Source organism: Scardinius erythrophthalmus, assembly GCF_964197995.2.
Source record: "Scardinius erythrophthalmus genome assembly, chromosome: 11".
NCBI classification, from domain to species: domain Eukaryota; kingdom Metazoa; phylum Chordata; class Actinopteri; order Cypriniformes; family Leuciscidae; genus Scardinius; species Scardinius erythrophthalmus.
The window spans coordinates 23,845,767-23,860,824 of record NC_138231.1 but is presented as its reverse complement, the minus strand read 5'-3'; the positions used below and the strand labels follow the sequence as shown (position 1 = coordinate 23,860,824).

The following is a 15,058-nucleotide window of genomic DNA, read 5'->3' as shown; positions in this document are numbered from 1 at the left end:
ATAAATCTTTATATTTGAAAGCCGATAACCGATATATTGGCCGATAAATCTGAATCAAAAAATTTATATAATATAATTTTCTCAATCAAGTTTTTTTTGGTCTCATTTTACATTAGAAAGTAAGTTGAAGCCATAGCCTTGTGGACAGCAATGCCTCGGGTGACCCGAGTTTGCGACCCGGATTGAGATCCTTTCCTAATCCTGTTCCCCTTTCTCTTCTCCCGTTGCTTCCTTCTCTCTCGTCACTTTCAGTGTGCAATAAAGCAGAAAAAAGCCACAAAAAAACTATATAATATTATACATTATTATATTCTAGGGATGCACCGATTTGAACATTTTGGCCGATACCGATAATAACCGATAAATCTTTATATTTGAAAGCCGATAACCGATATATTGGCCGATAAATCTGAATCAAAAAATTTATATAATTTTTGAGAGCCTGATTACAAAAAAAGTCTCACAATTAAAAGCAATGTCCCAAGCACACAATTATAATGTTCTCATAATTTTATGTAGGCTTCATGACAGACTTGCACTGCACATGTTGCACTTAACTGTATTTTCTTTTATTTAAGTGATTCCAATCATATTTCAAGCAATTTCGTCAGTGCGCATCTGAAGTGTCTCAGCTGAAGGAAATAATCCATTATTTATCGGCTTTGATATATCAGCTAAATTTTCTTATTGGGCCGATAATGATAACATCAAAAATGAACATATATCGGTTAATACCGATATGGTGGCCAATATATCGTGCATCCCTATTATATATATATATATATATATATAAAATGTTTGTTAAATATATATCCCCATTTTATAAATATATCCCCATTTTAACAACTGCACGTACAAAATTGAGACAGCTTTTCTTTAGGATTTGTACCCGTCTGTGTCATTTGAGGGAAATGTCAAAGGATAACAGCCATGCATTTCCAGTCTTTCCATCACTGAAATAAAACAGCAGGATTTAACAGGACAGTGCGGAATTGCTCCAAAATCCCACTAAGAGATTGTGTCCAAACACAAAGAGCACATTTAATCCGTTTCTCTGCCATGTACGGTGCTTGTCAGAAACGTGGACAGCAGGGCAGGTGAATGTCGGTCAGATGGTCAGAGGCAGTGCCTCAGGGGGAGATGGCTTCTGCTGATTGTGTTGTGATAGGACCTGTCCTCTTACAGAACCCTCAAAACGCCTGTCAGGACCAGCGGCCCCTGCCTCGCACCTGCTCCTCATCCACCTGAGCTCACACACGCTCATTAAACCCACCTAACACCATCATCATGCTCTGCAATGTCTGACTGGACAAAAGAGCAGTCACTAACGATTATTTTGATGAATAATCGAGAAATTGGTTGATTATTTTGATGAATAATCAGCAGATTATTTTTGATGAATAATCGGGTAACTAATCGGTCAATTATTTTGATGAATAATCGATTAATCCGATTTTTTGTGGTAATAAAAATAGACCTAAGCAAAGACCTAAGCCTTTCAAATGACATAAAATACATATAATAACATTGAGGCAATAATACTTGGTTCAAATAAAGTATCAAAAGCAAGTAAACATATGCTTTCAGCAAAACTGTTCAAATACATAATATACATACTCTAAACAATCATCATTTACATTATGTATTGTAATAAGCCGCTCTCTGAGACGCACGCAAGTAACCTACATGCATGTAAATAAACCGCATGTCAAACCCGCTGGGCAAATATGCCTTTGTGAATTCAAAATAGCACAACTGTTTTATAGTATGATGTATTGAAAATTGTTTTAAAGCCTTAGAAACCACACCAATGTCTATGGAAACATGATTTAAACAACTTAATCAGATTTTTATAAAATGACAAGTCTAACATTTCAGCCTAAAATGGTTATGTTTAACAAAAATAAAAAACAAAATCAATTAAATGATTTTCAATTTCAATGTTAGAACAACAAATTTCACCCGAAAGGCGACGAGTTTGATACACAGTTCTTCATATTAAGTATATTTGACACTGTCTCCATTTTCCTCTGCCTTACAGCTTTTCCTCTGAGTTTTAATCTTTGTCTTCTTCTATTTTTTTGTACAGAAGATCAATATAAATAACACAGGATTCCCCTGGTATCAGACCAGATGAACATCCAATTTCAGGTATGGTTGTAAAAACACACACACACACACACACACACACACACACACACACACACACCATCCTCTGGTCATCTTGGGTCTCCTGGTATATAAAAGTCATTACAGGATCCCTTTCGGTCGAGAACGCCGACAACTAACAGCTGCACAAATGCATGGCTCACCCCTCGGGTTAGAGATTACCCCAAAACTATCTCCTGTAATGATCTCATTATGTGCTGGCCGCGTTCGGTGATGTCTTCCTTGATTAGTGCCTCTCCTACATTCCTCCGTGCCAGGAGGAGATTGCTGATTCTGATCTTTCGCTCTAAAAAGGTCACGTCCGTACCCAGGGGCAATCACAGGAGGAAACTGCTCACGACTGCTGTCCTGCTGATCTTGTGTCAGTATAGCTGACCAAAGATCAGTGTAATGGATCTGGAGGTAATGAAAAGAAAGTGGCTGAGAGCTGAAATAGCAGTTTGTGTTTCTAAGGTCCAAAAAGACGCTAAAGTATGTGAACCCAAACACTCGATTTCACGCGTCGCTGTTTTCCCAATTTGTGTTAAAACAAGGAGGTATACAATAGCTGGAGAAGTCTATCCATTAGCATCACCATTCATCTCGATGGCAGTTGCTAAGCTAGTGCCGTAGTTAATAATCTGTCAACATGTTAATAACTAGCTACCTGAATAATAGTACAAATTGATCACTTTCTTTCTTCAAATAATACTGAGTAAAAAACTATTGTATGTGTAACTGCTATAAGTAGGCCTGGAATTGCTACATTGCTATAGACAAGCAGCCAATAACACTGGCCAGTTAACAGGCTAGCATAATGCTAACAAAGCCATGCTAGCGATAGTGGTTTAGGTTAAAAAGCTAGAAATGTCAGATTTAAATAAATACAAATTAAATCTTGTATTCAGATTCAGATTGCAATCTCAAGCCTTCAACAATAAATTATTTTGCCATGGCGTTACAGTTTCAGTGGCTTGCCAAGCATTCACATCTGTGTTTACGTGAAGTGTGTTACTTGCTTATTGCTTAAGCCTTCACATTTTGGCAAAAGTTAAACAAACGAAAAGATTAGGTTAGAGTAATACTTTAAAGACAACATGAAACAGCATTCACAGTAATGTGGTAGAGAATTAAACATGTTTGGTTACAATACTACTGGTTTAATTCCCGACATTTCAGAGGCAATGGTGCTGAACTTAACACAGTCCAGCTTTCCAGTCTAAATTTAGTAGGGCAGTCTGTACCCAGAATAGGACGGCCCAGCCCAGCCAGACTGCCTGCCAAGCTCTTCTGACAGACACGCGGCGCATTAGACTGTCAACATCTCTGCTACACTGGGAGTGCTGTGGCTCCATGCTGACAGGCACAACAGAGTCGTTCCTTCTGCACCACACTCTGCGTTTCCCCTCGGGCCGTCACTATTCAGACCGTCGGCCTGTGGGACGCTTCAGTTTCCTGTGGACTCAACAGCATGAAGAGCACCGTTGCTATATCTTTTTGAGAGCTATGAGTCAGTGCTGCTAATTCTGGAAGTTGAAGGTAGCTGTGCATTGAAAGTAGATATCGTAGAAGAATAGTGGCAAACCTCATGTGGCAGCCAGCTTGGGAAGGGTAAAACATTCTGGTATGGTAAAAAATGAAGTATTGCCATCAGACAAGAAACACTTCTAGGCCCAAGCGCTTTTTTTTCATCTTTTGTGCCAATTGTGAGGAAAGTATGTTGAATTCAAGTGTTAAAAGGAGCTGGAATATGAGACAGCATACAAATTATATTTAAAGACCCCATGATATTATTCCCATTAATTTCCTATTGCGGTCATTTTTGACCGCGATCAACACAAGTGACTTTTTTTACAACCATTTAGCTTTTTCAAATTAACTTGCACAATTTTTTATTTTTATTTTTTTTGTGGTCATATAGCGACTGCCGCAAAAGGCACAGAGTTTAATACTATTTCGTTGAAAAAGCGATTTTTAAAATTAAATACAAATTTTAAGCTGTGGATTTTAAGTGAAGCAGATCATATTAATTGGTTCCAGGTCAACAACTCAAGTAGTTGGAGCAGCTAAATTTTTTAATCAACTTATCAACTTAATTTGATTTGTTATCAACTTAATTTGTGTTTGTTACAAATGATTAAATTCCTCTAACTAATATTGTTTGTTGGTTAAACAATTTATTTCCAAGTTGTCCTAACTTAAAAAAATGTGTTCCGGTATCATTAAAAAATTCAATTCCCCTTTAGAGAAAATTAACTGAATTTTTACTTCCAGAAACCGTCTGGCCTTAAAAAAAAAAAAAAAAAAAAAAAAAAAAAAAATCCATTTGAAATTAGAGGCAATAACTGCATTTTAATCACAATCCAAACAAAGATGCTACATATGTCGCATGAGCAGTTGTTTTTGATTTCAATTAGATGTATAATTTCGAGATTTAAAGCAAAAACAGAATGGTCAGACTTCAGCTTTGTGAAATTATGCTACATAAACAATACCTGCACAAAGCAAACAGCAGACGGACTGAATGGAAATGCACATTCACTCTCTGAGAGTAGATAGATGATCGTGTGTTTGGAGCAAAACCCAGCCGGTTCCGATAGATGGCCGGTGGACTGGTGCATCTCTAGACAAGGCCCTTCAAAATGTCATCCCACAACTTCCTGTTTCCACTGAAAATCTTTCAACACAGGACTAAAACTGTGCCTGTCAAGCTATTTCTTTGGGTCCAAGGCTCGTCGTTAATGCTTGTCTGCTTGTCCAGGACAAGTGGATTTTTTTGAAGGGGCAAGTGAAAGAGAATTTATAACATTTAAAACATATGATACAGTTAAGCAACATCACATGACCAAAAGTGCTGTCTTCCTGAATAATACCATCACGATTGAAAATGTGACACTGATTTCATACGACAGTTCAATTAACAAGTAGTTAATATTAAGTCACTTACATTTTAGATGTAATATTGACTGTTTTTGTACTATTTCAGCAGTGAAAATTGTTCCAATAAAAGATTACAGCAGAACCATTGCACATCTCACAGCAACACTGTCTTTCATCACTGAACGATTCAGTGTTTTGAATGAATTGGTTGATTAAAAGATTCAATGACCCATTCATAAACAACTGCCTCATTCTTGAACAAATCAGCTGTTTGAACGACTTGTTTGAATTCATTAAACAATTTGACATTAAACAGAATGACTCACTCATTAAGACGGTCACTTGCCGCCACGTACTAGCCAAATTTCTTATTTGTATTTTCAAAAAATATTATTTAATGCAGTTGTAATTTGTAAATGTTTTTTCTATTGATCCAATTTAAGAATTAAAATGAAAAATGAAAAATAATAAGAGTAGATAAAAATGCCCACAGGGTAAATATCACACATATGCAGATTTAAATATGTCAAAGCTGATAGAATACTGATAAGAATATGGTTTCAGAATAAATTATATTTACACCAAAAAAACAAGTATTTTTTACAGACAAGCAACTTTTTTACTTGGACAAGTGAATGACTGATTTATTTGTCCGAAGGACAAGCACATGACAAGTCTTAATGTCGGGGGACACACTATAAGTGTAGATGTTTTTTAAATTGTTAAATCTGTGGCACATTTAGTAGAATTCTCCACAGGCCTGGTTATAAGTGATTTATTGTGCATTTAAAAATACCAACAAAGACCCTTTTCACATAATTTGTTTCAACATTTCCTAATGCATGGAGCTCTATGGACTGAAGCACCAAGCACATGACATTACGAGGGTGGTTCTATCAACCATGTAAAATAGCCTTTCCATGATGGTATCCGCAAAGCTTTTCAAGTGGAAGTCAAAGCTGCATGTGACAGTTGCATCTAAAAGGGACTAAACATTTCTTCTGCAACACTGAAAATCATTAATTCTACCTGTTGCTGAGGGTACTGCATCCCTCCCATGCCAACTTGGCCACGCCCCTGCATTCCCATTGGGTATCGGTGAGGAGTGGGTGATCCGTATGGCTGTCCTGGATAAGATCCGCCCGGCTGAGAGTAGGGACTGTTGCCCATCCCGTACATCTGTGAACGCTTCATGGCCATAGGGTCCATTGGCGACACCTGTTGAGAAGGGTGTCAACACTTTACCATGAAGAAAAGCAATAGTCATTTCCAACGTATGGTAGTCTGTCACACATTTATATGACTATTATGCCTGAGCAGACTGGAATACAAATAGCAATCATAAGGTTGAGCAGTTCAGTAAATGGAGAGATTCAGGGCAACATGCCATCGACTGATATGGGGGGGGGTCAGGTTTTCTCTCAAGTGTCTCATCTTTGCCAGAAAGACTGAGAGCCATCCAAGCTAATCTTCTCATGCCACTGCCAAATTCAGGCCAATTGAAGCAGCACTTACAGAAAATGTGACCAATTTGAGAAAGCCTGGGAGGCCACTATAAATGAACATTTTGAGCGTCAGCAGTCATGCCAGAGTGCTGTGCTGTCACACACACACAGGCACACACACACACACAATTTTCTCTGACTAGACAACTATATTGCCAAATTAGAGTTGCTCTAGTTTAGAGCAGAAGGAGTTTGTGCAACATTAGGCCATAGTGGAACATTGTTTCCAGGTCATTCTTAATCAAGGTGCAGTTTACGGCATCAATGACAAGTCTACAATTTTATATGGTTATAAACCACTTTCTTCTCTAATTTATTCTACAATGATGCACTAAAATCCAGCCCATCATTAAATCAGCAATCAAGAACAAGGTCATGCTATACTGTGTAAAAAAAATAATTAAATAATACAGCTAAATGACTTTGTTGGCATAATGTGCACAAAACAGTACAGCCCAGAGTGCTTTCTTGCTTTATAAAATGGTTAATACATAATACAAATATTAAAAACACAAATTCATAATTCCAATAGATTATAACTACTACATAACCACTACTACTACTACTACTATTAATTACTACATAGTTTGCAACTAACACAAAACATTGGATGACCTATTTTTTCTCAACACAGAAATTTGTACTTGCAAACTAACTGCTACCATAATAACCATTCAGTATTTTCTAAAAATTATAATTCAAAACTTATGCTTGCACTGTTTATTCTTAACACGCATTTTTTAGATTTAGTATTTTATTTAGTGTCTAGAATTTCAACTCTGGAAAATTGCACAAGAATGGGAAATACTGCAAATATATGATCATGAAATATAATTTTTTTAAATACGCACACAACCACAACTTTTGGAGTACCTTTTTTTTACTTTGAATCAGCAAGGATGCGTTAAATTGATCAAATGCAGCTTTTGCTGTTATTTTGACATTTCTATTCCATCAAAGAATGTTGAAAAAAAAAATCATCACGGTTTCCTCAAAAATATTTAGCAGTACAACTATTTTCAACTTTGATAATAATAAGAAATGTTTATTGACCACCAAATCACCATTAGAATGACTGCCGAAGGATCGTGTTACACTACACAGGATTAAATTACATTTTAAAATATATTAAATTAAAAAGGTTATTTTAAACATATCACTGTATTTTTGGTCAAATAAATGCAGCATTGGGACTTTTCAAAAACGTAAAAAAAATCTTGCTGATGCCAATGTTTTGGACAATAGTGTAAATGATAACGAACCATGTGTAAATGCATCAGGGGCAGTAAATTGCCAAAATACTAATAGTATTCTGGAAATTATATATTTTTTGTGTGTGCGTGTGTTGAAACCAGAAACACACCAAGTTAATATTTTTAAAAAATGTCACAGTGCTTGTAAAACCTTTCAGACAAATTAACATACTGGATTGGTGAATTTCTGTCATTAATTACATTTTGCATGGAGCCAGTGGCAGAGCAACGCACACTTGGAGGCCTGGGGAAAGTGCACCGCTTAAATGGGCTTCATGCTGAAGATAAGCCATTAACAACTCAAGTTATTCTCATAATGCCCTTTCTCTGAAAATGCAAATGAGTATAAATGTCAACATCATCCTCATGTATGTCTAAAGAATTGAAATCTGTCACACAAAACACAAACTCATTGATTTAATTCAACCAGTCTGCCATTTTATTTCAACCATTGTTCCTGATCGAAGGCTTCTGTAAACATTCAGATTATAGCCTATATGCGTTTCAAAAAAATTGTGGCGCAACACTTAATATCATATTATATTAAATATTTGCACAAATGCAAAAAACACCAATCAGCAAGAAAAACAGGAACTATCCAATTTATAAAATAGCAATGTAAAGAAGGTTAGCCTATATCAATTACAGTAAAATTCCTTTAAAAATTATGCAACAATTTAATTCGGTAAGAAAAAAAGTTCTAACTAATACTAAAACAGTGTGGCTACATTGCTGGAGTTTAGCCAATGTGATGAGGTTGACACAAAAGTGACAAGTGATGAGTACAAACTACTCATAAGTTAAAGTAGCTAAGATACACGCTGCATCCAAAAGCGAACACTTAGTATGCGAAAAACAGTAGGCCAACAGAGTAGTATGTTCAAATACATTGTAATTCGAAAAACAGTAGGCGAAATGTCCCCGAATGACCTACCAGGCTACTTCTAAAGTGCGCATTCGATGGACACTTCACTACCCCATGAGGCCACGGGAGAGGATTTATGAATGGAATTGAAGCGACGCAACTAACGCTGGTAGATCACGTGACAGTAACAACATGGCGGATGTAGTACGTCCGAATTTCATTAATTTAATAATTAATTAATTTAATATATTCACATTTTCAAAGTCCAATTTAGTCCAATTTACAATGGCATTGTATATTACAAATAACTGAATAATTGTTAATAATTTGTGGTTTAAAACAACGTAATGCAATACAATTGTGATTTCAAAGAGTAGGTATTGTTTTGTAAACTACCCAAAGATAGCCTACACTAATACTCAAATATATATCTCAAACTGATTGTTTGTCAAAGTCAAGTAAGAAGTTGCAACAAATCATTTCAAGTACAAAATGTATGCAACTTAAATTAGACACACGGGAGTAGTCGAAAATGTACGTTAAATTCACAGCACATGCAGTGATGGAGCTTGCAGCCTTTACGGTGAACGGAGCCGCTCTGAGACACGACTCGTGAGCATAGTGCGCTTCGCTCTGAAACCCGACACAACAAACTAAGCTATATATTATTTAAATAAATCATAGCTTTGCCGTGTGATAAGCAGCGCACTAAGCTATATCGCAAATTGGTTTTCTGTTAGATTGACAGATGATTTGCCAAAGCAATGGTGCAAAACACAATGTTTGTGATCTTTAGGTTCATTACGGAATTATGGCGGGACAGATTAGTCCAAGCAATTAATGGGAAACACTGATTGATCATTGTAATTAAAACAGAAATAGATATTTGATATAGAGTGCAATAAAGCAAGACAATTAGTCAATTTAAAATCCATTTGTGCGTGAAGTCTTCGCTGCAAACAGCGTTTAATCTTTGGTTTACATAGATTATACAAAAATGTAACCTTTACTAGTCGATTCATGGGAAAAATTAACCCACCCGTCCTTTACGTAATCATCAGGCGATCCTTTCTCAGGAATTATTTTCCTGTTATCACTGTAAAGCCGCTTTGAAACAATCTGTACTGTAAAAAGCATTATATAAATAAAGGTGACTTGACTTAACCGTAAGCCGCAAAGAGGCGTGATATAAACTAACAACAGATGGCAGTAATGCACAATTTTAGTTTGCGATATAATAAGACGACACTGCGATACATTGCCGGTTCCTCAAAACGCAAAACTAAATGTCATGCTACACCGCTATTTGCTGGACAAAGTAGTTAGCTACTGGAAAAGCTACTGTTAGCTACTGGAAAAGCTACTAACAAAAAAATGTAGTTAAGTTAGTTGCATCACTAGTTGTAGTTAGCTACTCCCCAACAATGATTATTAACAGATTTCATTAACCTATATTCCAAACTGTAGATTTATTTAAACTATAATTTGCCAAGGTAGATCCAAAATGCTCTCAGGGTATTGTACAAAACTGGTCAAGAATTAATGGAAGGCGTGAGGGCTATCAGGTGTCTTGGCATCTCTTCCAGTCATGTTGCCTGTGCTCGCCTTGGGATTACCCTGGGCAATCCAGCACAAATGTTCTTCATGTGCCACTATGAAAGCATGGCTAATCTGCATGTGTGAAGGTCAGGACTGTTCATCCATACAGAGAAGGGCCCACGGCCAAAAAGCATCTGATCGCATAAGATGCTGGAGAACTGAAAGCAGACAGCTTTTGCCACTTGCATATGATAAACTAAACTCGAGTATTTAACCAGTCTTTTGTCCACAAATACAGATTTAGAAATTAATGAGTACAAAATAGACAATACACATCATTTGGCACATACTGGTTATGAACAGCTAACCGCTAAAAGACAAAACCTACAGCATTTAGCAGAATGAATATTAATATATGCTAAACTATTCCAATAGATTCGTCAGCTTTCCCTCTAGACCTGCATAAAAACATATTAAGCAGGAAAGTCAATTTATCACTAAAATCGAACGTGAAAAAATGTGACTTTGAAACCCAAGGTTGTACAAAAAAAAAAAAAAAAAGTTTGTTGCCCAGCTAGACAACATTTTTCAATATTATAGTCTCAAAAATTAGTGAGCTGCAACCAGGACGGGATTTTAGAGCAGTAGCCTATATTCTCAAAACGTAGGCTAGTGAGCTTCCTACTTAGAAAGCAATTACGGGTATTACAGTCTTGAAACATAATAAGCAGCCTAAATAGTCAGCATTCTACCTAGACAAATACTATAACATTAACGTTATATCTCAAAACCTAACGAGCTGTCTAGGTTTTGAGATACAGCTTTTCTATTCCGCCGTCTTTAACGTTAACCTTACATGGTTTGCGTTTAGGAAAACCAGTACACATAATATTTAAAAATATAGCTAGAGAATGTGAGGTGAATGCGAAAACATTCATTAATTCCTGCATAATGAAGTGAAGACAGACGGGCGCAATGGCGCTAACACCAGCTAACAATGCTAATCAGTAGCGATCTGCGCTGAAAACACCGTCTAGCCCTTCGTTTCAGACAGACAGTTCCTACTGGCAAACATACGTTGAAAACGACAAAGAAATTTCATCCGGGCAGAATAACTAAATCACACAGTCGCTTTGTTCCACTTGACATCGGGAAGAAAACGCGCTAGCAGCGTATTTTTATTTAGCAGCGGCGCAATGCTAGAACGTTCCGTAAATTTGAATGGCACCGAACGAGCTCTTTATCGAAACAACGGCCGATAATTTTTTCAGTAGCATGACATTAATTTTTCGGTAATGCTTATGTGATATTATACTGTGTGTATGAATACAAGCAGCCCAGTATATGTGATCGTTGTATCGGGAATATCTTGTAGCAGTACTGAAGCCTCGGCGCAGGCTAACTCATGCTAACACCGTTAGCACAGTCACCTTGGGCAGAACTTGACATGTTCTGCTGCCTGTCAACATCCACATACAAGACCAAACCCCGGGATAATCTTACCTACACTAGGAGAACCCAAACCCGGCATGTTATTTCACCATTCATATACATGCAGTGCGTTCAATAAATATAAAAGCAGGACATTGAAAGCTAATGGTATGGATAGCATCAGGCCACAGCTAAGACCTGATGCAAAGCTTGACACATACGTATGCTAAAACGCTCACCTGAGCTCTGCTGTTCCCGTTATTCCCAGGACTCATGGACGGGATGTTTCTTTGTTGTGCCCCCCAGCTGTGGCTGGCAGCGGGGCTGTACGGGGAGCTCATGTCTTTGCCCAAACCCATCCCGGACTGCTGCTGCTGTGGCGGCGGGTTACTGTAGTCTTGATAGCCGCTGCCATATGCCCGCATCATCGGGCTCGGAGATGTCAGGAGCTGGTTTAGCGTGGGTGTCGCTCCAGAAGGGTGCTGTTGGTTCTGTCCGGGAAACCTCTGAAAGCCCCCAACATTGGCACCGGGAGCCGGGGCAACAGAGGCCATAGCAGCCTTGCCATGACTAGCAGCAGCAGCAGTGGGCGAATTGGTACCAGGGCCCATCATGTTCCCCTGCCGCGATGAGCTCATCATACCGTATCCAGCGCCACCGTACCCTGGCCGGTAGTTGGGATAGTGGTTGTATGGATTATTATGGTACCCTTCGTGGGAGTTTTGCACTTGATCCATGTTGCTCTGTGCCTGATGCATTAAAGCCGTCCTAGGGCTTTGTTGTCCGCCATGTTGATCAAAGCAAGGCCCTCCTCTTCCATTCCCGTAATAATGATTAAACTCAGAAACTGAGCTGCTCCCGCTTTGGGACGCGTTGCCTCCGCCGCCGCCGCTGCCGCTGTTGTTGTTATTGTTATTGTTGCTCGTTGGTCCAAAGTTGGAGTCGTACCTGCTGCCCATCCGTTCCCCCCCGGGTTTGGACGAGCGATCTTCCTCGTCACTTGTATTCAGCAAACGCGGATGGCGATCGACCTGCGTCTCCAAAGCGTTTTCTTCCCCTCCATCCTGTCGATTCCCCAAATCTCCGCGCACGGGTGTGGGTTTGATGCTGTTGTTGTTGTGGCTGACGGCTCGCTGCTGCTGCTGGGAATGAGGGAATGCGTGCGACTGTTGCTGTGGAGGTGTGCGGAGAGGCGAAGGAGGGGGATCTCCGCTTCCAACATTTTTCACTTGATGATTCTCGACCAGACCCGTTTCCATGCTCAGAGTCGCGGTTAAATAAGCTGAAAAGGTTGTAGGTTGATTTCCAGCGTCCGTGTTTTCGCAGATGCTAGAGACGCATGCTGATGCCCATCTACATTATTCATTGAGGTAGCGCTGCTGTACCCATCCACTGCCCCACATCACACCGATTCCTCCTCATTCATTTACACCGTTAGATTTGGGCTTGGAGGAGCCCTTTCCACGGCTGTCCTGTCATGTCAGTGGAAGGCTGTGTGTGTGTGTGTGTGTGTGTGTGTGTGTGTGTGTGTGTGTGTGTGTGTGTGTGTATGCTGGGCAGTGGGCACGAGCTGTGAAAACGATTACTGAGGCATTGAAAGAGGGAAATATGACGACGGTTCGTCTTTAACTGGTGATGTTTGGTGACCAGCGACATTAATATACTTTGGCTTTATTTAAAAGTTTATTTGTAATACCAAAGTTCCAATTCCCACGGAGGCCAATGTGAACGTGCGCAAATGTGCACTAGACCCCTACCGGAGCCCCTTTGCTCCAGCATGGCATTATAAGCGTCTCCTCCAGCTCTCCACTGCTCTGCGCCGAGGCTGCTGGAAAACACGGATTGGGCCATTCAGAAATTTGGGATTTCTATATTCACATTTTCAAAATGTTTAGTTAAATTAAAGTAAAAGTCGGTAATGCGTCTGCTACAATGCGCGGAAGCTGCACCTGACATAGTTTAAATTCCACAAAAAGGTGCATAGCCTAATATTTAATACTGTCAGAAAGCAGACAACAAAAATACTGAAATAATGTTGGGATGTAAATATCAAATTATGGATACAGAAACATGAAATTACAAAGGCAAATATAAAATTACAAAGTATAAATATGTAATAATAATTGCAATTTTTAGTTTTTTCCAAAGAGACTTTTGTATTTTCAGGATATACATTTTGTACATGCATATAAGAAATAAAACTCATTATTTTGGGGTTGCTCCAACCTTAATCAATCACAACTGAACCAGCTCTTTTTTATTTTTATTTTTATTAAACAATATGTCATGTACAAACAACATGGTGTCACATTCACCACCTTCATCGTCTGTCTTCACTTCACTACACTTCCCAGCATCCCTCGTGTCTTCACACCTGCACTCACTTTCCCCTGAGTAATCATCATCACCTGTACCTCGTCATCTCACCCCTTTATATTCAGCACTCACCCTTCAGTCATCGTCTGGTCTCGTCAATTCATGACACTCAGACTCCTCGAACACTTAGCTGGTTCATTACCTGAGACGCGATCATCCTTCATCTGTCCGCCTGCCTTCATCGATCCTCCGTCATCACCACCTGCAAGAAAGAAAGAAAGAAAGAAAGAAAGAAAGAAAGAAAGAAAGAAAGAAAGAAAGAAAGAAAGAAAGAAAGAAAGAAAGAAAGAAAGAAAGAAAGAAAGAAAGAAAGAAAGAAAGAAAGAAAGAAAGAAAGAAAGAAAGAAAGAAAGAAAGAAAGAAAGAAAGAGACTTTACCATTCAGCTAAGAACATACAAGATTATCTGTGTTGCTGTTACTCACCTATTGTCTTCATCTCCGATTCATTCTGCAATTAAAGCTTAACTTACCATCTTGTCTGTTTCATCTGTAAACCCTGACACGGCAACGAAAATAAATAATTACACTATGACAGCAGGAACAGGTGCGTAAGTGCTTTACAAAAAAAGAAAAGAGAGAAAAATGCTTTTCATGCTTTTAAGAGCATTTGTATAAGAAAGAAACTCATTGTTAAATACGTAGAACTTTCAGGTTTCACTTTCAGAAATTTAGATTTGTGTAGGCTATATAAAATTTAAATATAAATAAGGATGTTGTTAACCAAAAAATCGTCTTTGTTGTTTTCCATAATGAGCCCATAAATAATGTCCTTGTGAGAGAAGACAATTTTGAAAAGTTTCACATACAGACGACAACGTTGTCAAAACGAACCCATTTCACAAAGATCCACGACAACGATTAAAAATGCTGTATTCATGCCAGGCCAATAGTTGGCGATGTCACTTACTTTGTAAAAAAAAAAAAACAATACGCATCTGTAGACCAATTTGGAGTCGACGTCATGGTTACGTCATTTGCAGGTGCCCGCGCATTGTGGTGGCAGACAACCAGTGGTAACAAGTGGAGGAAAATAGGCAAAATCCACGGAATAAGAGAAAAA

The 15,058-nt window shown here is 38.5% G+C and overlaps 1 protein-coding gene across 7 annotated transcripts in view; it reads right to left on the bottom strand.

The window, feature by feature from the left end:
* The window catches only part of arid1b (AT-rich interactive domain 1B), a 114,126-nt gene extending 100,969 nt beyond the window's left edge, over nucleotides 1–13,157 (bottom strand). For all 7 annotated transcript variants that reach the window (XM_081379174.1, XM_081379175.1, XM_081379178.1 and 4 more), the window contains exons 1-2: nucleotides 11,861–13,157; nucleotides 6,058–6,246 (exon numbers count right to left, since the gene is read on the bottom strand). In XM_081379174.1, coding sequence (XP_081235300.1) covers nucleotides 6,058–6,246; nucleotides 11,861–12,880 — 1,209 coding nt within the window. In that variant the 5' untranslated portion in view covers nucleotides 12,881–13,157. The remainder of the gene's footprint in view (nucleotides 1–6,057; nucleotides 6,247–11,860) is intronic.
* Between the last annotated feature and the right edge of the window lie 1,901 nt (nucleotides 13,158–15,058).